The sequence below is a fragment of the Pimephales promelas genome, chromosome 16 (genome assembly GCF_988280905.1).
Source record: "Pimephales promelas chromosome 16, fPimPro1.hap1.1, whole genome shotgun sequence".
Classification (NCBI taxonomy): domain Eukaryota; kingdom Metazoa; phylum Chordata; class Actinopteri; order Cypriniformes; family Leuciscidae; genus Pimephales; species Pimephales promelas.
In genome coordinates this window covers 14416531-14438497 of record NC_142784.1, presented here as the reverse complement: position 1 = coordinate 14438497, position 21967 = coordinate 14416531, and the positions used below count along the sequence as shown (strand labels likewise).

General features: G+C 38.5%; 3 protein-coding genes across 3 annotated transcripts; all 3 read right to left on the bottom strand.

Annotated features, from left to right (window-relative positions):
• Positions 1 to 3087: 3087 nt before the first annotated feature.
• LOC120478768 (chymotrypsin-like protease CTRL-1) lies at positions 3088 to 6727 on the bottom strand. Its single transcript, XM_089121029.1, has 7 exons — positions 6618 to 6727; positions 6306 to 6409; positions 5656 to 5735; positions 5456 to 5537; positions 3604 to 3784; positions 3381 to 3508; positions 3088 to 3292 (listed from the first exon to the last, which is right to left on the bottom strand). Exons 1-7 carry the CDS (start codon positions 6661 to 6663, stop codon positions 3131 to 3133), a joined length of 783 nt encoding a protein of 260 aa, XP_088977155.1. The 5' UTR covers positions 6664 to 6727; the 3' UTR covers positions 3088 to 3130.
• A 1802-nt stretch (positions 6728 to 8529) lies between these two features.
• LOC148973332 (chymotrypsin-like protease CTRL-1) lies at positions 8530 to 11113 on the bottom strand. The gene is made up of 7 exons (XM_089121028.1): positions 10985 to 11113; positions 10681 to 10892; positions 10453 to 10532; positions 10207 to 10288; positions 9333 to 9522; positions 9079 to 9209; positions 8530 to 8958 (listed from the first exon to the last, which is right to left on the bottom strand). The coding sequence occupies exons 1-7, from the start codon at positions 11028 to 11030 to the stop codon at positions 8797 to 8799; spliced, it is 903 nt and encodes a 300-aa protein (XP_088977154.1). The 5' UTR covers positions 11031 to 11113; the 3' UTR covers positions 8530 to 8796.
• Positions 11114 to 18886: 7773 nt separating this feature from the next.
• LOC120478687 (chymotrypsin-like protease CTRL-1) lies at positions 18887 to 21299 on the bottom strand. Its single transcript, XM_039670705.2, has 7 exons — positions 21110 to 21299; positions 20734 to 20942; positions 20487 to 20566; positions 20242 to 20323; positions 19669 to 19852; positions 19419 to 19549; positions 18887 to 19317 (listed from the first exon to the last, which is right to left on the bottom strand). The coding sequence occupies exons 1-7, from the start codon at positions 21162 to 21164 to the stop codon at positions 19156 to 19158; spliced, it is 903 nt and encodes a 300-aa protein (XP_039526639.1). The 5' UTR covers positions 21165 to 21299; the 3' UTR covers positions 18887 to 19155.
• Positions 21300 to 21967: the final 668 nt, after the last annotated feature.

Genomic DNA, 21967 nt, shown 5'->3' with positions numbered 1-21967 from the left:
CTTTATATGCAAAAAAATAAAAGTAATTCTGCATAACTTCCTCTTGAAACCAAAGTTTTTCTTTGGAAAAACCAAGGTTTTTCAACATCCTCTGATTGCGGCTTCATTGGCCTCAGGCTTCTCACTCATAATGGTGATTCCTATTTGGCTGCAGTTCACGGCTGTTCTAATCACGCTTTCTCTGATTTCTTAACAGATGTGGCTGCTGGCCAATCATACTTTGATGCACTCATTTACTCAGTCAATCTAATTAAGTGCTGCATTTAATAATTTATTTATGGGTTATACACTGTCAGGTTGCTGATTGGGTCTACATTAGTATTAGATAATACTAAAAAAATAATTGATAGAATATTGCACAGATGAGACTCTTACCCATTTTCTGTATCTCTGCAGCAACAACTTGGCAAAAGATTCAACAGCTGGTAACAGGATCTCCTGTTGAAAGAAACAAGTGTAGGCTGAGGAAAATATTTTTCTGCTGAAAACTGTTAACCTGCTAACTTGTCTGCACATGTTGCAAGCCTATATATATAAAGGCCTATAAATATTGTGCCGTTAAAGTAGGCATGTATTTTTCTCCTCAAATTATATCATATTGTGAAACATATATTTGTGTATATCTGTTTGTGTATAAATGCTGTATATATAATATTTGTGTGTGTGTTGTTTGTACACAATATGATAAAATGAGGAAAAAATATTTGTGATGTTTTTCCTGCTTAAAGTTGGAGACTAGTAATCATAACCGGCAGGTGTGTTCGAAGAACCTAATTTATCGGATCATGATGAGCACGATGATATTATCTTGGATGTCTTGTTTGATCTCAGATGTTTTAAGCAACGTATGAAGAATGGGCCCCTGGTCTCCAGCAACTGCACAACATGACAGTAACATAACCACTAAAACACAAAGAGGAGGATACTGTAGTTACTTCTGAAGAGAAAAAAGAAACTGCTTATCCAGTTTTTTTTTTTTACTTACGTGTCTCTTTCTTTGACAGTTCCTTGCAAAGTTCTTAGTGTTTCAGGCAATATGAATAGTATAGAATAAGAATACTTCCTCTACTGTTGTTGCTTGATGTCTTGACCATAAGACCACAGGGCTGTGTGGAAAGTCACACTTAAAGGAGGAACAGATCATTGAAGTTGTCATTCTCTAACTAGGTTTGATATGACACAAAAAGAAGCATTGCCATTTGACACCATTGCAGTCAAACTTAATGAATTTAAAGGTTTCATATTTTTGTCTGTTTATAACAGCAACCAAGAAAAGGTGGGGGAGAAAAAAAAAACAGCTGGTGGTCCTGAACCCCACGTTATACCCTGGTAGAAGAGCTGGCCCCTTAGGTTAATTGAGTGGTGTGAGAGACCCGGATTCGAATCAAAAAAAAAAAGCGTCAGATAAATGTAAAAGCAAAATGTGAACCAACCAGGGGCGGACTTGGACCAAAAAGTGGTCTGGAGAACAGGCTGGTCAAGGGCACACAACTGGAGAACAGGCTGGTCAAGGGCACACAACTGGAGAACAGGCTGGTCAAGGGCACACAACTGGAGAACAGGCTGATTGTGAACTAGACAGATCCAGACACTATTGTTTTCCTCGAGAAGGCAACAGCTCGAGGAACCAGAGGCTTGGCATGGAGAGAAGCAACTGCAGAAGCACCAGAGTCAGGAGAATCAGCAACCAGGAGAGACACAGGGAGCAGGGCAGGAACCAACACAAGACAAGGCTCGATTAAAACAAGATACAAATAAAACTGACAACTAAGACTAGAGAAAATCAAATAAAGGAAGAAATTGAGTACAACACGGAAAATAATCAAACCAATAAGTTCGAAAACAGCTGTAGCATTTTATGAGCAGCATTGATCAATCTATCAATTAGGCTAACTAATCAACAATTCCATATTTTTTTAGACTTCAGAATTCAGTTTTAGTTTTGAAATACACAGAAATGTATACTGAATTATTGACATCTAAAAAGACTCCAGGTAGGTTGCATTTCTGGAAAATGGTGGCGCTGGAGACTAAAATGTTCCTGATGGTTTCACACCGAATTCTTCACCTTAATTCTAAATTTTCTTTTTATTTGTGGGCACCATGTCTTTTTTTCTTGCCCTGTTTTTTTACGACACTGCTGAACCAATAAGCGTTTTAATTTAAGCACACATTAAATTAATAAAAAAACTGGCACTAAAAACATAAAAATGTTAAAGGTTAAAAATAGTTCACTTTAAAAAAAAAAAAATGCTGATAATTTACTCACCCCCTTGTCATCCAAGATGTCCATGTCTTTCTTTCGTCAGTCGAAAATAAATTAAGGTTTTTGATGAAAACACTCCAGGATTTTTCTCCAGCTTTCTTGACTCTCTTATTCGAACCCGAGTCAATTCGTTAATTTTGTTTGTTGAATGAACCAAATGACACGAAAAAAGATTTGTTCATTTTGATGAACGAGTTCGAACAGGAGAGTCACGAGCATGCATCACAGAACAGAGCAAGGCGACCATTTGAGCTTATAAAACTTAAACTTTGTTATTTATTTATATACCCTTATTCATCATCTGAAATCATTTAAAGCCCTTTGAACAGTTTGCAGTTTACAATGAAACTGTCTTTTTTGAAAACTCTGTTTTCAACATTGTACCTAATGATAAGAAATATTTACCTAATGATAAGAAATATAGCTATAACGATTTCTAAAGGATCATGTGACACTGAAGACTGGTGATGCTGACAATTCTGCTTTTCCATCAATGGGATAATTTAGGCAAATTTATCTAAAAAAGTTATTTCAAAATTGTAATTATTTAACAGTATTACTGTTTTACTGTATTCTATATTAAATGAATTCAGCCTTATTGAAAACAAGAGACATCTTTTATTATTTCCCTGATGTTGTTGTGTATTAGTAACAGTGCGCTTTTACAGTGTGTTTGTTTTTGTTTGAGTATTTCGATATCAATACATCATGTTAATACATTCTTTGACACAAATCCATTCACATTTATTTTATGAATCACCTTTATCACCTTTAAAATGATTTATTTTACTTGCTTGAGTCATTACCCATCATCTTTAGAATGTGTTTTCAGTATTTTTATTGGCATTATTTTCAAAAAGTTCTTCAGTTGGAGGCGACGATCTGGTCAATCCATTGGCGGAGGTAAGAGACCCGGGCGTAGACGGCTGGGGTGCGAACGTTGCAGTCGCTGGTGCCCCAGGACACGATGCCCACCTGATACCAAACACCTGAGCTCTCACACACCAGAGGACCACCAGAATCACCCTGTAGTTGACAAACAAACCCATATAAACACATCAGAACTAAATAACTGTATGTATGTATACATATTCAGGTATTTGTCCACATATACCTGACAAGAAGAGACCCCAGAGGCTCCAGCACAGATCATGGCATCTGTGATTCTCTGACCCCAGTACTGCCTACATTGGGTCGGACTCAGAAGCGGCAGCGCGGTCTGCTGCAGGATATTAGGACTTGCTGTAAAAACAAAGGAAACAGAAGAAAACTATAGCATAGTCATTTTAGTCATGAATAATTGTTTTTGACATTAGTGATGTTGCTGATAAATGTACAGGTGGTTCCAGTTTTGCCCCATCCCGTGGTGACGCAGCGAGTGCCAGAGGGGATACTGGTGGAGGAGGCAGCCAGACACACAGGAGAGATACGGGACGTCAGCTGGGCTGGAGTGGACAGTTTCAGCAGGGTAATGTCGTTGTTGAAGTTCTGACTGTTGTAGTAAGGATGGGTAATGGACTGCAATGGGAGGAGAAATTAACTCAATAGATTATTTATTATACAATACATAAACTTACTATGTATTATATACAATACATACACCGTTCAGACGTTTGGGGTCCATGCAAAATTAAAAAAAAGAAGTCTCTTATGCTCATCAAGGCTGCATTTACTTGATCAAAAACACAGTAAAACAATTTAAAATCACTAATTTCTATTGTAATATATTTTAACTTATTGCTGTGATGCAAAGCATCATAACTCCAGTCTTCAGTGTCGTTCCTTCAGAAATTATTCTAATATGATGATCTTGGCATTTCTTATTATCATCAATGTTGAAAACAATTCTGCTTCATATTTTTATTACATTTGATTCTATTTTAAACAGAAATCTTGGTAACACTTTACAATACGGGTGCACTAATATCCATTAATTCATGCTTAAATAATGCACAGATAATCATGAGTTAATGCATAACTAATGAAGAACTAAACCATTAATTAATGATTACTGCATCAGCAACTAATAAAGAGTCTATATGATTAATAAATTAAGTAATATATGAATTGCTATTAATTGTCATTGTGTATTAATTCCTTAATAACATATTTTATTAACTAATAGTGTAAATTAATGTGTTAATTATGACAATTAGTCAAAGCTATGCACTTCAACTTCCAGTTGTCTGCTTTAATTATTCATTAGCTAATGATTTGCAAATGTATCATGACTTTACTTGTTGGGGCACATCATTATTAACCTGTCATTTAGTAATTGTATTAATTTGCACATGAACAATGAAGTAATTAATCATGTATTAATGCATATTAGTGTACCTGTCATATTATCTGTAGGTTGAAATACAAGGCTTTGGCTCATTCTGGTAAATAACATATTAATTAACACTATTAGTTAAAAAAAATGAGTTATTATGGAATTAATCCACAATTACATATTTAATTAAAAACAATTCATTAATGAACTAATACATTAACCTTATAGACTCTTAATTAGTTCATAATGTGGTAATCATTAATGAATAGCTTAGATAATCATTAGTTACACATTAATTCAGTATTATCTGTGAATTAGTTAAGCATGAATTAATGCTCATTAGTGCACCTGTATTGTAAAGTGTTACCGAAAACTTTTGTCACTTTATAAACGTCACATTTGATCCATTGTATATGTCCTTGTTAAATTAAAGCATTCATTTCTTTAAAATACTGACCTCAAACTTTTGAAAAATAGTGTCTAATACAAAACAATAGAACCCAACATATTAGCAAATATAGCTAATAGACAACGACCTGAAGTTTTCTTACTGACAACTAACTAGGGCTGTCAGAGACTTGTGATATCTATCAGATAGTAGGGACAATTACTCACAATATTAAAATAAAATTAAAAACTCACATTAACTTTAATCTTGTGGTTTTACAAGCTGAAGAGAGAAAAGAGCAAGGCATAGCGCAATGGACAAAAGAGTCGGTTTGTCGCAGGTATTTGTAAAATCCCACCACAAGTAAGCAAGCAACACTTTTGTTTTAACTATGGCAGATAGACAAAAATCTGTGGTTTCTGAGGTAATACTCATATTGGAGAACACAGCGATGCAATCAGCAGAGAGTGACTCAAAGTAAAGGGATGGGTAATGGGTTATTATCAGCATGATTAAAGCATGATACCTTGGCAATCCTCATGACTTGAACAGCTTCAGTGCTGGAGCCGCGGTTATGCTCTCCAAGGATAACATAGTGATATCCAGCCCTAGGGTAGGATAAAAGTAAATAAATAAATAAATAAATAAATAAAATAAAAAAACAGGAAAGGTTGAAAATAGAGAACCAGGTAGGGAATGTTTATAACCAGATTTGAAAGTTCTTACTGAACACGACAGTGAGCAGCAGTGAGGACCCAGTACTGGTTGATCAGCGATCCTCCGCAGAAATGGAAGCCATTGGATTGCTGGTTCATACATTAACAAATAAACATGATATAACTCAGTGAATGATGAACAGTAAAAACATTTATCATGCATTTATACATATCAGCTTATTGCTCATTGTCCAATTCTACTACTGGAGGGCCACTGTCCTGTAGAGTTTAGCTCCAACTCCAATTGAAGAGTTCAGATGCAAAAGCCTCTAAATGCCATTTGAAATTTTCTTCTTTAATGATGATTTTTATCAAACTTGTATATTTAAGTTCAGTAATTTCACCTAAATGGCAATGAAGATTACCTATTAATTGTTATTTAAGTGAAATTACTGAACTTAAATATACAAGTTTGATAAAAATCATCATTAAAGAAGAAAATTTCAAATGGCATTTAGAGGCTTTTGCATCTGAACTCTTCAATTAAACACACACAAACCAGTTCATCTAGCTCTTAGGCAAACTAGAAACGTCCCGACAGGTGTGTTGAGGCAAGTTGTAACCAAACTCTGCAGGACAGTGGCCCTCCAGGAACGAGTTTGGACACTCCTGTTCTTGCTTTGGAACAATAATTGCATAATTAAAACTAGTCACAGTTACCTGGAGAGAGACCTGCCAGGGCCAAGAACCGGAAACTGCATTCTCTCCATTCACAATTTTGTTGTAGCCGCTAATTACTGGTTTAATGGAGGGCACTCCACAGCCTATGGTGAGGAAAATAAATACATGCAAAGACATGAAATCACGGGTAAACCAGCTAAACCAGCTTAGTTTGAGTATGGTACATCATATTTTGAACCTAAGAAATGTTTTCTGTTCTTTAGGCTAGAGATTACAGGTTTGAAACTGGATACAATTACCAGTTTCAGAATCGCACCACCCTAATTGAAAGTTGCAGCAAAAGAAACTCACCCAGAGTGGAGGCCACCAAAGCAAAACAGCTAATGATCCAGAACATCACGGAGACATGCAACGTAATTTCTTACTGTTGTTCCCATTGAGCCTGACGCCTGCTTTATATTCTCTTTAGCATCTGATAAAACTGGGAATCTTCAAGGTGCTTCCATGCAGCTGGAAGGGTCTCAGAGCTCAGGAACGTTCATATCTTGTTCAGTACACGTACATGTGTTGAAATATATGTTGAAATATTGACAAGAATAAATAGGTCAACTTGAGAAAAAAGGGTAGGCCGCCCACCTTTGTTAAAAGTAATGTTTTTTTTGAATGCATTCAAGTGCAGCAACGAAACGCTATTCTTTCACCTGTAAATATGTAACTCGAAGTTCTTATCAAACCCATACAAGCAGCAAATACAAGAAAGAAAAAGGGATTTAAGATCTTTTCTCTATTCTAATACACTAAATCATTTTTTAAATATATTTTGTTTATTGTACAGGATGAGTTTTGTGATTCCCACAATAGAACACTGTGAAACCAGACTAGCCTGTCTGGTTTATCTGATGAACAAGTAAACAAGTCAATCACTTTAATGCTGACACCTTGGGAATACTCTTCGTCTGCACAGGTTCTGTACCATGATCATGCTACAAGGACAACATAGAGAAGAGAACAGGACATACATAACACATACAAAAGTTATGGGCACTGTGTGTAAACAGGCAATCATGAACAAGTTCATATGTTTTAGTTGAATTTGAGCATCATGGTATATTTATTTGACCTTGCTAATATTACATAAAGCATAATATAACTAATATAAAAGCTAGGAAAAAAGACATCCACTAAAAATTAAATCATTCCAAAATGGAGAAAAGCACCAATTTATATATATATATTCCATCATTGCACATTGATGAAGCAATAGATTTTGTGTGAAAATAAATCTTACAAATGTATGTGGAAAGGTGGGCCTTTTACTGCACACATGGGGTAAAAGCCTCACCAGCATGGGGCAAAAGGCACAAAGTATTGATACAAATATCTTTAGAATAATATCAAAGTTAATAAGTTAATTCTTGTTCAAAACCATCACTTTAGCAAAGCACATAATATTTTCTGTTTATTTTGATCATTAAAATAATTGGTAACACTTGACAATAAGGTTCATTAGTTAACTACACTAGTTAACATGAACTAAGAATGCACATTTCTTCAGCATTTATTAATCTTAGTTAATAATAATAATATGTTTATTTTCTATAGCGCCTTTCAAGAACCCCAGGTTGCTTCACAATGCAATACAAATAGCAGCAGACAAATAGATACAAGGCCATCTGGTTATAACAGACAAACAGATGGGAGCAAGCAAACACTTAGTTAATATTAATTTCAACATTTAGTACACTATTAAGATCAAAGGCTGCATTTGTTAATATTAGTGTGTACTAACATGAACAAACAATGCACAGCTGTCTCTTATTCTCACAAATACTGTTTTTAATAATAAATACAGTAAAAACAGTAATACTGTGAAATATTATTATAGTTTGAAATAACTGTTCTCCATTTTATTATATTTTAAAAAGTAATTTATTCCTGTGTTTAATGCTGTGATAGCTGAATTTTCAGCTTTATTACTCCAGTCTTCAGTGACACTACTATCATTATAATATGATGATTTAGTTTCCTTTTTAGGGAAAATTTAGGGAAAATTTTTATTATTATCAATGTGATGCATGTTTTCAGGATCCTTTAATGAAAAACAACAACAACTTACTGATCCCAAACTGTACATTAACCTGGAGAAATTAAAGTTTTATTTACAATATGCAAGAACTAATGCTTATTTCTGTTCAAGATTTGGTCATTGTGTTCTAAAAAATACTCAAAACATACCATGAATAGTTTTATAATTTATTGTGTAACAAGTGTAATACAATTAGTTAATAACAATAAGATGAAAACAGATACATTACATACGTGTTTTTAATAATTGAATTGGCCATCGTCATGAAGTATTTTCAGTTTTCAAAATAATAGCATCATAAAAAAATGTTTTGATAACAGGAAACCTTGACTAATGGCTGAATTTTCAGACACAAGAGAACCAGAAACAGTGAACAACAAGAGATAAAATGTAGCGATGACAGACTTGTGTGTCCTGTTGAGGGTAAATACTCATGCTGGTGCTCTAGTTGAATTGAACAACTCTATCAATCCAATTGCGAAAATAAGAGACACGGGTGTAAACTAGTGGAATGTTAACATTGCAGTCTATTTTGCCCCAGGACACGATGCCCACCTGATACCAAACACCTGATCTCTCACACACCAGAGGACCACCAGAATCACCCTGTAGTTGACAGACAGACATCAGAGATTAACACAGTGACAATGTTAACAATATTTGTTTTTTTAAATGTTGAAATTAATAGTTTGTGTGTGATATGTTTGTGAAACTGTATTCATATACCTGGCAAGAGGAGACACCAGAGCCTCCAGCACAGATCATGGCATCAGTGATTTGTTTCGGACTAAATTTTAGCCTACACTGAGCCTGACTCACTATCGGCAATCTTGCCTCCTGCAATAACCGAGGAGTCACTATAAGCAAAAGATTAATGTGAGACCGTAAGTGTCTGAATTGTTAAGCAAGGATCAACTGCTTTTTTAATTTTATTTACTGCACAATTGAAAATGAACAGGTGAGAAGAATTGCATACTTACACTCAGTTCCAGTTTCAGTTCTGCCCCAGCCAGTGGTGACACAAATAGTCCCAGGGAGGATGGTGGAGGAGGAGCCAGGCAGACAGATAGGAGAGACACGGGGCGTCATCTGCACTGGACTGGACAATTTCACTAGTGTAACATCATTGTTAAATTTGGTCTGTTTGTTGTAATCGGGATGGGTGAAGACCTATAGATGTAGGAAGAAAAATCTAGTGTCAGCCATGTTTTATTTGTAATGTAACAAGTTTTTTAAGAAATTAATAACTGTATTCAGCAAAGACACGTTAAAGTTATTAGAAGTCACAGTAAAGACATTTATAATGCAAAAAAAAAAATTGTATTTAAAAAAATGCAGCTTTATTACTTTCTATTCATTAAATTATTCTGAAAATCATGGTTAAGCAGCACAACACTTATTTTAAACTGAAATGATATTTCCCAATCTTATTGTTTTTACTGCATTTTTGATCATGCAGCCTTGAAGAGACTTTAACTTTGAAATGATAGTGCGATTTAACAGCCCATTCTCACTCCCAAGGCGTCACTTAACTGACGCCTTGGGAAGCATTTGTACATGCTTCAATATCTGACGCTTTAGGCGCCCTTTAGCGTCAGTTAGATGACGCCCTAGGATCGCGTGTACCCTACCCCCACCCCACACCTAAACCTAACCGCGTCCTCTAACTGACGCTTTCCTTTAGCGTCAGTTAGATGACGCCGTAGGATCGCGTCATGTAAGTGACGCTAAAGGGCGCCTAAAACGTCAAATATTGAAGCATGGTCAAAGGTGACGCCTTGGGGTGAGAATGCGTTGGATTTAAAAATGTTAAACTTCAGTGTTAATGTAATAATCATATTAAAAAAATGATACCTTGGCAATGTTCTTGGTCTGAATACGTTCCTTATTGGAGCCACGGTCAGTCTGTCCAAGGACAACAAAATGATTTCCAGGCCTGAAAAGTCAGCAGGAAAAGGAAAAGCAGGACAAGTTGAATACATTTGTATCAAAATCTAAATACCTGGATAGAATGACATAACTGACTGACTGACAGACAGACAGATAGATGGAGACATGGATAGATAGATGGATACATGGATATATAGATAGGATACTTACGTAATTAGACAGTGGGCAGCAGTGAGGACCCAATAATTGTTGATCAGGGTACCACCACAGAAGTGCCCACCTCTGGAAGTCTGGTACAAATATAAAGATCTTCATTAGTACACGATTGAACACAGAATGAGGCTCATGGCCATTATGATATGATAAGAAATTAGAAGTGGGTCCATTAATAAAAACAATGAAAATGAATGATTGTGTATGTAAACCATGTAACAATACCTGGAAAGAGACCTGCCAGGGCCAAGGGTTTGCATCCCTTCCAATTATGACATCATTTCCCCCAATTACAGATGGACGGTTTTCCACAGCTATAAATGTTTTTTTGTCCCCAACTATAGTTGGAATTTCGTCCTCAGCTATAGTTGGAATTTTATCCAAAACTTTACTCCTGGCATCAAAACCAAACGGCTGAAGTTGAGGCACTCCACATCCTGTAAGCAAAGTTCATAAAAAGACATAAGAAGACCATCACTAAACATATTATGTTTAGTTTTGTATAATACAATGTAAATACAAAACTCACCTTGAGTGGAAGCCACCAAAGCAAAAAAGCTAATGATCCAGAACATGTTGTGTGCCTTGTGTGTCCTGCTGTTGTTTGCTAGGTCTCTCTCCAGCTTTATATTGTCTCCAGCATCAGTTAAATTTCACAATTCATACAGGTGTTTTCATGCAGTTAGGAGGAGCTCAGGAATGTTTGTATCTGTCATATGAGGAAAATGACAATGTAATTTTTAAGGCGATAGGTGAGCCAGTCAAACAAAAACAAAGGGGCATTACATTTCTGAAAGCAAACATGAGACAAGATATTGATGACATAATATGTTTTATTTTTATTGAGTCATACAGGAAACAATAAAACAAATGAATTGTAAAAGCAGATGTGTAAAAACCTCTCCCTGTGGAATAATTATGGATGATGAGTATAACGGCCAAATTAACAAGTAACAAGGCCTTGCCTCAACTAGGTATTTTGTTGTAACTTTAACATGACTAACCTTGTAACCACTTAATAGCTTACAGACAGAAAAACAGATTTGCACACATGATGCCAACATAGGCTAACATGTTTATGCTAATGCTGTTTTGTGAGTGCCATATTGCTTTGGTCATAAGCTGTAAGTTGGTCTCATGTGGCACACCAATGTAAGTAAACGCTAGTTGACATGAAGCCTGTTTGAGATGCAGCAAGTTGACATTAATCAGATTCTGAGTTGGTCAACATTGGACTAATGTTGACAGATCCAGCATCTGTCATCTGGATCTGTCAACATGGACTAATGTTGACACCCTGGATCTGGTTGCACACTTTTTCCAGCTCCTTCTGTTGGTGTTCATACTCATCCTTTTCTGCGGTCTGTGGCACAAGACATAAGAAAAGACTCAGAAGGTGCTCTTTGTTTAATGATGCTTAATACAGCATTTCCCAACACTGGTAATTGAGGCACACAGAGTTCACAGAGTTAAAGGCACACCTTGGGAAGTATGTGCTTTACTACCCCCATAGTGTGTGATTGCGGAATAAAATACATATTGAACATTGATGAAGCAATAGATTTTGTGTGAAAATAAATCTTATAAATGTATGTGGAAAGGTGTACCTTTTACCGCACACATGGGGTAAAAGCCTCACCAGCATGGGGCAAAAGGCACAAAGTATTGATACAAATATCTTTAGATTAGAATTATATCAAAGTTAATACTTGTTCAAAACCATCACTTTTTGAAAAGCACATACTATTTTCTGTTTATTTTGATAATTAAAATATTTGGTAACACTTAACAATAAGGTTCATTAGTTCCCTTTCGTCCTGGGAACTCCGATGTGTCTATTCTGACGAATTGGGATCACGCTAGGGATGCGCCATGCTTTTTTCTTCAGAGCCTCACAGTGTGTTCTGGTCGAGCTGTTGTTTCTTGCTGAAGTCTGAATAAAAAACGAGTCATCTTGATGGAAGATGGTCCTCTTTGTTGCTGGTGTGATGGCGCTTCAGCGATCATCGTTCCCGCTTTCGGCCGAGTTTCCTCTTTAAAAAAAAGAGCTGTTTTTACGGCTGGTACTGGTTGAGTTCAGCACACGGGGAGTGTATCCTGCCGCGGTAATCCCTCGGTGCTTCGGCACGTGAAAGAGCACTTTTTTTTTTCTTTATAAAAGAGCATCATGGGTGTTTCGCATCCTTTTCAGGATGTCGTCTCACACGTGCGTTTCTGTATGTGGTCGGCTTTTCCCTCAGGAAGATGGTCACAAACACTACCTCTCTGGCTTGGGCTTAGCACAAGCTGAGGCAGCGTTTGTGAATGAGTCATGTTCTCATTGTGGGAACATGACTCTGGCGATGCTGCGTTCATGACTGAGAACCCTGAAACATGGGAGAGTCCCTTCAGAGAATCCCCAATCTAGTTTGTCTGCCCGTTCAGTTCGGTAGACGGCTACTTCGGTGATTCCTGTTGGTGAGTGGATGAGGATTACAGTGAAGAATGTTCCGTCTGGTGAAAGATCCTCTCGGGCTTCTCACTTCTCTAGTTGCTCGTTGCCATTGGCGCTTCCGCCTGAGCAGGGGTGGACTGGGACCAAAAAGTGGCCCTGGACTTTCTGGCCCACAGCAGCCCACCATACGGTGGCCGAGAAAGCTCAATGTGCTGCAACTGAAGCAAATACTTGCAAATAGAAAAAAAACACCTGCAAATTAAAAAAAAAAAATATCGTCATCAGTTTCACAACACATGTGTGCTCTAAATACAGAAATGCACTGCAAAAGTTCACAACACAACCAAATACAGAAAAGCGCTGCAAATAACACGGACCACAACAGAAATGTTTCCAGGTAAACCAAATAGGCCTAAGTGACGAAGTGCTAAAATATGTGTGCATGTGTGTCTCAACTTTAAAACTTTGTACCCTACATTACCTAATATTTCTTATGAAACATTTCTTTATGAAAAATTTAAACATAACATGAAACAATTTTTACAGTGTAACGGATTAAAGATAAATATCTTTCCTTCATGTTCTTCTCTATCTTTATTTATTTAGTTAAGTTTTCAGCTCATTGTTCTTTTCTCATTTATATTCTGATGACATTGAACATATTGTTAAAGGGGACATATCATGCAAAATCCACTTTTTAGCCCTTAAATGCATTTTGTTGTATATTTTAGAGTGTTTATAAATACAGAAAAGATGAAATTATTCTCTTCAGCTGCTTCGTTTATATCTTTATATTCTGTTTTGGTCATATTTTTCAACCTGTTCAGATTTTTCTGTTTTCTATGACGTTTTTTGAATATTATATACAAGTTGTATGTCATAAAAATGTAATCTCTGTACGTTTTGCAAAAATAAATAAATACATAAAGTAGAATTTTAAAAGGTACATATCATGCTTTTAAATCATTCATTTTTACATATAAATCATACCGTTGTGGTCTATATAAAACATAACTGCAATGCTTGGGTCTGAATTCCTCATTATTATAGCTCCACAAGCCCCTTTTCTACCCCTTTTCTGATGTGCGTCTTTGAGCGACCCGTTTTAATGCGTCCCCTTTAAATAAAAAGGAGATGCGTCACACCCCGCCCGCTCTCCAGGTCGATGAGTTCACGGTCAGTTCAACTCCCCACATTCGGCCATTATTGTATATACGATTATATATGATACCTTCAAAGAACATTTTTATTCAAACTTTAATAAAATGTCAACAACAGAAGACTTGTCCATCAAACCTTACATATTCGAGCCAGAGCGAGCGAGTTGATAAAGACGACCACGAACCTGCAGAACAACCACTTCTTTGGTATGTAAGTTAACTGTTTTGTGTTGTTAGTGAAACTCGACTATTTCTCTTGTTAAAACAAGCACACTGACAAGATAAATGACTACGGTCTAATCTGACCACAAAAAAAAAAAAAAATCTGTATTGACAATATGATACGTTTAGAAAAGCATCAGAAAACAACGCAGCTAAATGACCATTGATGAAACTCAAGAACAATAATACTGCAGACGTGTAACGTTACTTCAAAACAAAAACAAAGAAAGACAAAGGTACTGTTAAACCATGACCACCATGTGTTTTAAGAAAGTAAAGTACTTTATCTTTATTAACAATATTTACAGCTTATCGAAATGCTCTGTTCGTCGTCTCCAAAGATAGAAGGAATTTACTTCTCATTCAGACGAAGTCAATCGGCAAACACTTCTGTATAACGTTACTGGCGGAGGTTGTTGAAGTGGGAATCCTTGAAGTGCCTCAGGTCACTAACAACCGAACATTTTGACTTGCCCTCTCGTAACTTCTGCATCATTGAGCTTGGACTACAAAATCGGAGAGAGAAATAATAATGGCGGATTGCTCGAAGTTTTGGACCGGTAGTCAATGTCCTTATTTGGCAGTTCCGCTGCAAATACGGTGACGCACTTCCTCAAAAAACGTCATAGACAACAGAAAAATCTGAACAGGTTGAAAAATATGACCAAAACAGAATATAAAGATATAGACGAATCACCTGAAGAGAATAATTTAATCTTTTCTGTACTTATAAACACTCCAAATATACAACAAAATGCATTTAAGGGCTAAAAAAGCGGATTTTGCATGATATGTCCCCTTTAAGCTGTAAGGGTTAGTCACTTATTTGGTTCCCCTGGAAAGATTTCCATTGTGGTCTGTGTTATTTGCGCGTTTCTGTATTTGGGTGGTGTTGTGAGTATTTGGTGCACACGTGTGTTGTGAAACTGATGAAGATGTTTTCTTTAATTTGCAGGTGTTTATTCTATTTACATGCGTTTTCATTCAGTTGCAACGCGTTGAGCTTTCTCGGCCTCCGTACCACCACATCCCACATCATAACAAATTGGCTCATTAATGTGCAGAACATTTTTACCACGTATAGCATAAAAATATAACACAATACAAAGCTATATACTATTTAAACATTTATTTTAAATAACACAACACTAGTCAGGGTTTAACTTTCGCCATCAGAACCATGTTCAGAACCTGTTGAACAGCTACTCTTTGCGCCAAATATCTGTTAATTTGAAGCATTTCACACATAGATTTCACAGCATCTACCTCTAGCTAACAGTTGGCTGTAGTTCTCTCGGTGTTCTTTTTCCCCCGCAAAACAGGTGACAACGCGAGGGAGTCGGCTTTCATTTGCGCGCATTATTTATAATTATTTCATTACCCCCTTCAGGTGTGGTGGCTTCGGCTGAGCCGGACCCAGAGATGGCTTATATGCTCGAACGGGCGGCCGCGAATGTCGGGCTTGTGTGGAACCGGGTCCTGAACCTTCGCGGCTAGATAATTCGTGTCTCGGAGCGGGCCGTTTTGTTGCCTCGCGGCCCGCTCCAGTACCATTCTTCCCGGAAGTGCATGAGGAGCTGAGGAAGTCTTGGCTGGCCCCTCTCGCGACCAGGCGTAGACAACCTTGCTTCTCCTTCCTCACCACCCTCGATGGCAGGGCGGGACACGGGTACGAGGGAATCAGTCGGAGCGCTCATGGTACACACACAGTGCGTATAGTCGTCCAGCTGCACGCGCCACTGTGGCCACGCGCATATCTAACCAAATTTAGCCGCACCACCAGAAAATAGGAGGAGGGAGGTTGGGGTGCCCTCGGGCCGTATGGAGATGAATGGCGGGCCCCACTTAGCCCGCCAATTGAATAGCCCTGATCTAGAGAGTATATATAGCACACTGAAAAATTGGCGACCCATTCAAAATCTTCTGCGACCCACTTGTGGGTCGGGACCCCGCCTTTGGGAATGACAGGGCTAAAGCACTCTATGACATGCAGGCGGGGGGTCCCGACCCAGCTCTGTTGCAGGAGCTGCATGCGGTGACAGACCTCGCCCTCCGGCTGACTAAAGTCACCGCATGTTCACTGGGTTGGGCGATGTCCACCTTCGTGGTCCAGGACCACTATTTGTGTCCTACCCCTGCGGATATGTACAATGTTGCGAAGAACAAACTTTTTTTAACTTCCCCATATCCCAAGGCGGCCTCTTCGGCAACGCGGTGGAGAGCTTTGCCCAAGAGTTCAATGGCGCCCAGAAGCAGTCGGAGGCAATAAGGCATGTCCTGCACAGGAAATGCGCTGCTGCTGGCCCATCTACTGTCGCCGTAGAGCCTCTGGCAGCTCCCCGTCGCAGAGGGCATCCTCCGGCACCAGCTTCTCCTTCAGGGCAGCAGTCGAACCCTGGAGGGCGGAAGTCTGGTCACAAGAAGACGGCCCAGTCCACTCAGGTTCCCCCGGCCCCTTCCCGTAAGAAGAAGGGAGGGAAGCGTTCCTGAGACTGGCGGCTTGAGGGAGGACTTGGACGCTGCTGCACAGGAGGGTGCCTCTGCACATCTCCTTCCCCCGAGGGGAGGGCCGGGCGGAGAAGTTTCCTTTTCTTCCTGTTCCAAAGTTTCAATAAAAAAGCAGTTTCTACCTTCTCCTTCAGGTCATCCTCGGTGTCGGGGCTGGTGGGTACTCAGTTTCCTCCACCCAAGAGGGTCAGAATGGCAGTGGATGCTGTCTTTGAGCAGCGTCACTCCCATTCCCCTCTTCCCAGTCTGCGGATATCAGTTTGAGCCTTGTCCTCGCAGGTTGTGTGCTCACTATACTAGAGGGGTCGCCGCTTCCTGGGCTTTGGCTCAAGGCGCCTCACTGACAGACATTTGTAAAGCTGCTGGCTGGGCGACACCGAACATGTTCGCTAGGTTCTATAGCCTACGTGTAGAACCTATTTCCTCCCGAGTACTCGCTACGGCCAGTGGTGCAAGGGAATAGGTTGTGTCGGCTTTGCTACGCCACTCCGTGCCTAAGCCGGATATGTGCGTCTTTGCTCCGTTGGCGCCTTACGCTCCGTGAGTCTTGTGAGTTCCTCCACCACCCCTCCGGTGCCAGGCGTGGTGGACCGCCGGCGTCTACTACCTCTAAGTAGGAGTTGCTTGTAGACTGGGTGTTTTCCGGTGGTCTTTTCGGTGACCCATGTTGCCACATGAAGTTCAGCCGTGTCTTCTCTTTGACAGACTCATTCTGTCATCCCTGTTGAGTACGCTTCCACTTCCCTTGGATTGGGACTACCTCAGGGACTGCCATATGTTCACTATCCCACTGGACTAGTACATGTGTGCATTCCAGGCCTTCTTCAGGCAGGCCGGCTTCTACAGCGTTCCCTTCCCCTTTTTACGGGTTAGGGCATGCTTTCCCGGTGTTAAAAAAGCGGGTCTTGCGGAACAGCAGTGTGATTCTTTAGTTTTTCAACTTTTTCAAGAAACTGCTGCAGGGTAGCTTAGCTGGGCGCTGGAAGGGGCCAGCACCATGGCATGTTATTAGGGATCCCAATTCGCCAGGGAACTCGATGACACGTCGGAGTTCTCAGGATGAAAGAGAATGTCTTGGTTACGTATCTAACCCTCGTTCCCTGAATACAGGGAACGGAGACGTGTCGTCCCTTCGCCATGTTGCTGTACCTTCGCAGAGGACTGGATTACATATGTAACCGAGACGTTCACATTAGTCATCTACATTAGTTAACATTAACTAAGAATTAAAAACACTTCTTCAGCATTTATTAATCTTAGTTAATAATAATTCCAACATTTAGTAGTACGTTATTAAAATCAAAGGCTGCATTTGTTAACATTAGTTAATGAACTGTGTACTAACATGCACCTCTCAGGATGAAAGAGAATGTCTTGGTTACGTATCTAACCCTCGTTCCCTGAATACAGGGAACGGAGACGTGTCGTCCCTTCGCCATGTTGCTGTACCTTCGCAGAGGACTGGATTACATATGTAACCGAGACGTTCACATTAGTCATCTACATTAGTTAACATTAACTAAGAATTAAAAACACTTCTTCAGCATTTATTAATCTTAGTTAATAATAATTCCAACATTTAGTAGTACGTTATTAAAATCAAAGGCTGCATTTGTTAACATTAGTTAATGAACTGTGTACTAACATGCACCAACAATGAACAGCTGTCTCTTATTCTCACCAATACTGTTTTTTTATAACAAATGCAGTAAAAACAGTAATACTGTGAAATATTATTATAGTTTGAAATAACTGTTCTCTATTTTATTATATTTTAAAAAGTCATTTATTCCTGTGTTTAATGCTGTGATAGCTGAATTTTCAGCATTATTACTCCAGTCTTCAGTGACACTACTATCATTATAATATGATTAAGTGCTCAAGGAACATTTTTATCATTATCAATGTGATGCATGTTTTCAGGATCCTTTAATCCTGAAAAAAACAAACAAACAAACTTAGTGATCCCAAACTGTACAGTAACTTGGAGAAATTAAAGTTGTATTTATAATATACAAGATCTAATGCTTATTGCTGTTCAAGATTTGGTCATTGTGTTCTAAAAAATATTTAAAAGCATACCATGATAAATTTCATATTTATTGGGTAACAAGTGTAATACAATCAGTTAATTACATTAAGATGAAAACAGATACATTGTGGATACATAAGTGTTTTTAATAATTGAATTGGCATCATCATGAGGTATTTTCAGTTTTCAAAACAATAGCATCATAAAAAATGTTTTGATAACTGGAAACTTTGACTAATGGCTGAATGTTCAGACACATGAGAACCAGAATCAGTGAACAACAAGAGATAAAATGTTTGACAGACTTGTGTGTCCTGTTGAGGGTAAATACTCATGCTGGTGCCCTAGTTGAATTGAACAATTTCATCAATCCATTTGAGAAAATAAGAGACACGGGTGTAAACTAGTGGAACGCCAACATCGCAGAATTTTTGGCCCCAGGACACGATGCCAACCTGATACCAAACACCTGAACTCTCACACATCAGAGGACCACCAGAATCACCCTGTAGTTGACAGACAGACACCAGTGATTAATACAGTGTGTTTTTAAATATTGAAATGAATAGTTTGTGTGTAATATGTTTGTGAATCTGTATTCATATACCTGGCAAGATGAGACTCCAGAGCCTCCAGCACAGATCATGGCATCAGTGATTTTATTTGGACCAAATTCTTTCCTACACTGAGCCTGACTCACTATCGGCAACGTTGCCTCCTGCAATAACCGAGGAGTCCCTATAAGCAAAAGATTAATGTGAGACCGTAAGTGTTTGAATTGTTAAGGATCAACTGCTTTTTTAATTTTATTTACTACACAATTGAAAATGTACAGGTGAGAAGAATTGCAGACTTACACTCGGTTTCAGTTCTGCCCCAGCCAGTGGTGACACAAATAGTCCCAGGGAGGATGGTGGAGGAGGAGCCAGGCAGACAGATAGGAGAGACACGGGACGTCATCTGCACCGGACTGGACAATTTCACTAGTGTAACATCATTGTTAAATTTGGTCTGTTTGTTGTAATCGGGATGGGTGAAGACCTATAGATGTAGGAAGAAAAACTCTAGTGTCAGCCATGTTTTATTTGTAATGTAACACGTTTTTTAAGAAATTAATAACTGTATTCAGCAAGGACACGTTTAAGTTATCAGAAGTCACAGTATAAAGACATTTATAATGCAACAAAAACATTTATTTAAAAAAAATGCTGCTTTTTTACTTTCTATTCATTGAATAATTCTGAAAATCATGGTTAAGCAGCACAACACTTATTTCACTTTATTTAACTGAAATGATATTTCCCAATCTTATTTTTTTACTGCATTTTTGATCATGCACCCTTGAAGAGACTTTAACTTTGAAATGGTATTGTGCAATTTAAAAATGTAAAACGTCTGTGTTAATGCAATAATCATATTAAAGGTGATACCTTGGCAATGTTCTTGGTCTGAATACGTTCCTTATTAGAGCCACGGTCAGTCTGTCCAAGGACAACAAAATGATTTCTAGGCCTGAAAAGACAGCGGGAAAAGGAAAAACAGGACAAGTTGAATACGTGTGTATAAAAATCTAAATAGCTGGATAGAATGATACATTAAATGACTGACTGACAGACAGACAGATAGACGGAGACATGGATATATAGATAGATGGATACATAGATAGGATACTTACGTAATTAGACAGTGGGCAGCAGTGAGGACCCAATAATTGTCGATCAGGGAACCACCACAGAAGTGCTCACCTCTGGAAGTCTAGTACAAATTTAAAGATCTTCATTAGTACACGATTGAAAACAGAATGAGGCTCATGGTCATTATGATATGATAAGAAATTAGAAGTGGGTCCATTAATAAAAACACAAAAACATCTTGCTTTGGATGAAACTTAATGATTGTGTATATAGAACATGTAACAATACCTGGAAAGACACCTGCCAGGGCCAAGAGTTTGCATTCCATCCATTAACAACTTCGATTTCAGGAATGTTCTCATCTATAGGTTTTATTTTGTATTCCTCATCAACGACTTCGATTTCAGGAATGTTCTCATCTATAGGATGTATTTTGTATTCCGCATCTATACTCCTGTCAAAAAGAGCATGCGGATGAAGTTGACGCACTCCACATCCTGTAAGCAAAGTTCATAAAAAGACAAAAGAATGTATGTTTAGTTTTGTATAGTACAATGTAAATACAAAGTTGATTAGGTGTCCTATATATATATATATATATATATATATATATAAACATTTAAAAAAGTAAAATCTGTGACCTTTTATCCTAATAATAACTCACCTTGAGTGGAAGCCACCAAAGCGAAAAAGCTACTGATCCAGAACATGTTGTTCATGTTGTTGACAAGTGCCTTGTGTGTCTTGCTGTTGTTTGCTAGGTCTCTCTCCAGCTTTATATTGTCTTCGGCATCAGTTAAATTTCGCAATTCATACAGGTGTTTACATGCAGTTAGGAGGAGCTCAGGAATATTTGTATCTGTCATGTGAGGAAAATGACAATGTAATTTTAAAGGCGATAGGTGAGCCAGTCAAACAAAAACAAAGGGGCATTACATTTCTGAAAGCAAACATGAGACAAGATATTGAGGAAATAATATGCTTTATTTTTATTAAGTCATACAGGATCATGAAACACTAAAACAAATTACTTGTAAAAGCAGATGTGTAAAAACCTCTCCCTGTGGAATGGTTGGCTTCTCCCTCAGGAAGATGATCACAAACACTACCTCTCTGGCTTGGGCTTAGCACAAGCTGAGGCTGCGTTTGTGAATGAGTCATGTTCTCATTGTGGGAACATGACTCTGGCGATGCTGCGTTCATGACTGAGAACCCTGAAACATGGGGGAGTCCCTTCAGAGAATCCCCAATCTAGTTTGTCTGCCCGTTCAGTTCGGTAGACGGCTACTTCGGTGATTCCTGTTGGTGAGTGGATGAGGATTACAGTGAAGAATGTTCCGTCTGGTGAAAGATCCTCTCGGGCTTCTCACTTCTCTAGTTGCTCGTTGCCATTGACGCTTCCGCCTGAGGATCAGATGTTGATCGTGGCATTGGAGGGAGAGCGGCCATCTTCTGGTGATGACTCAGCAGGACTACCCCCTTCGGGTGTGGTGGCTTCAGCTGAGCCGGACCCAGAGATGGC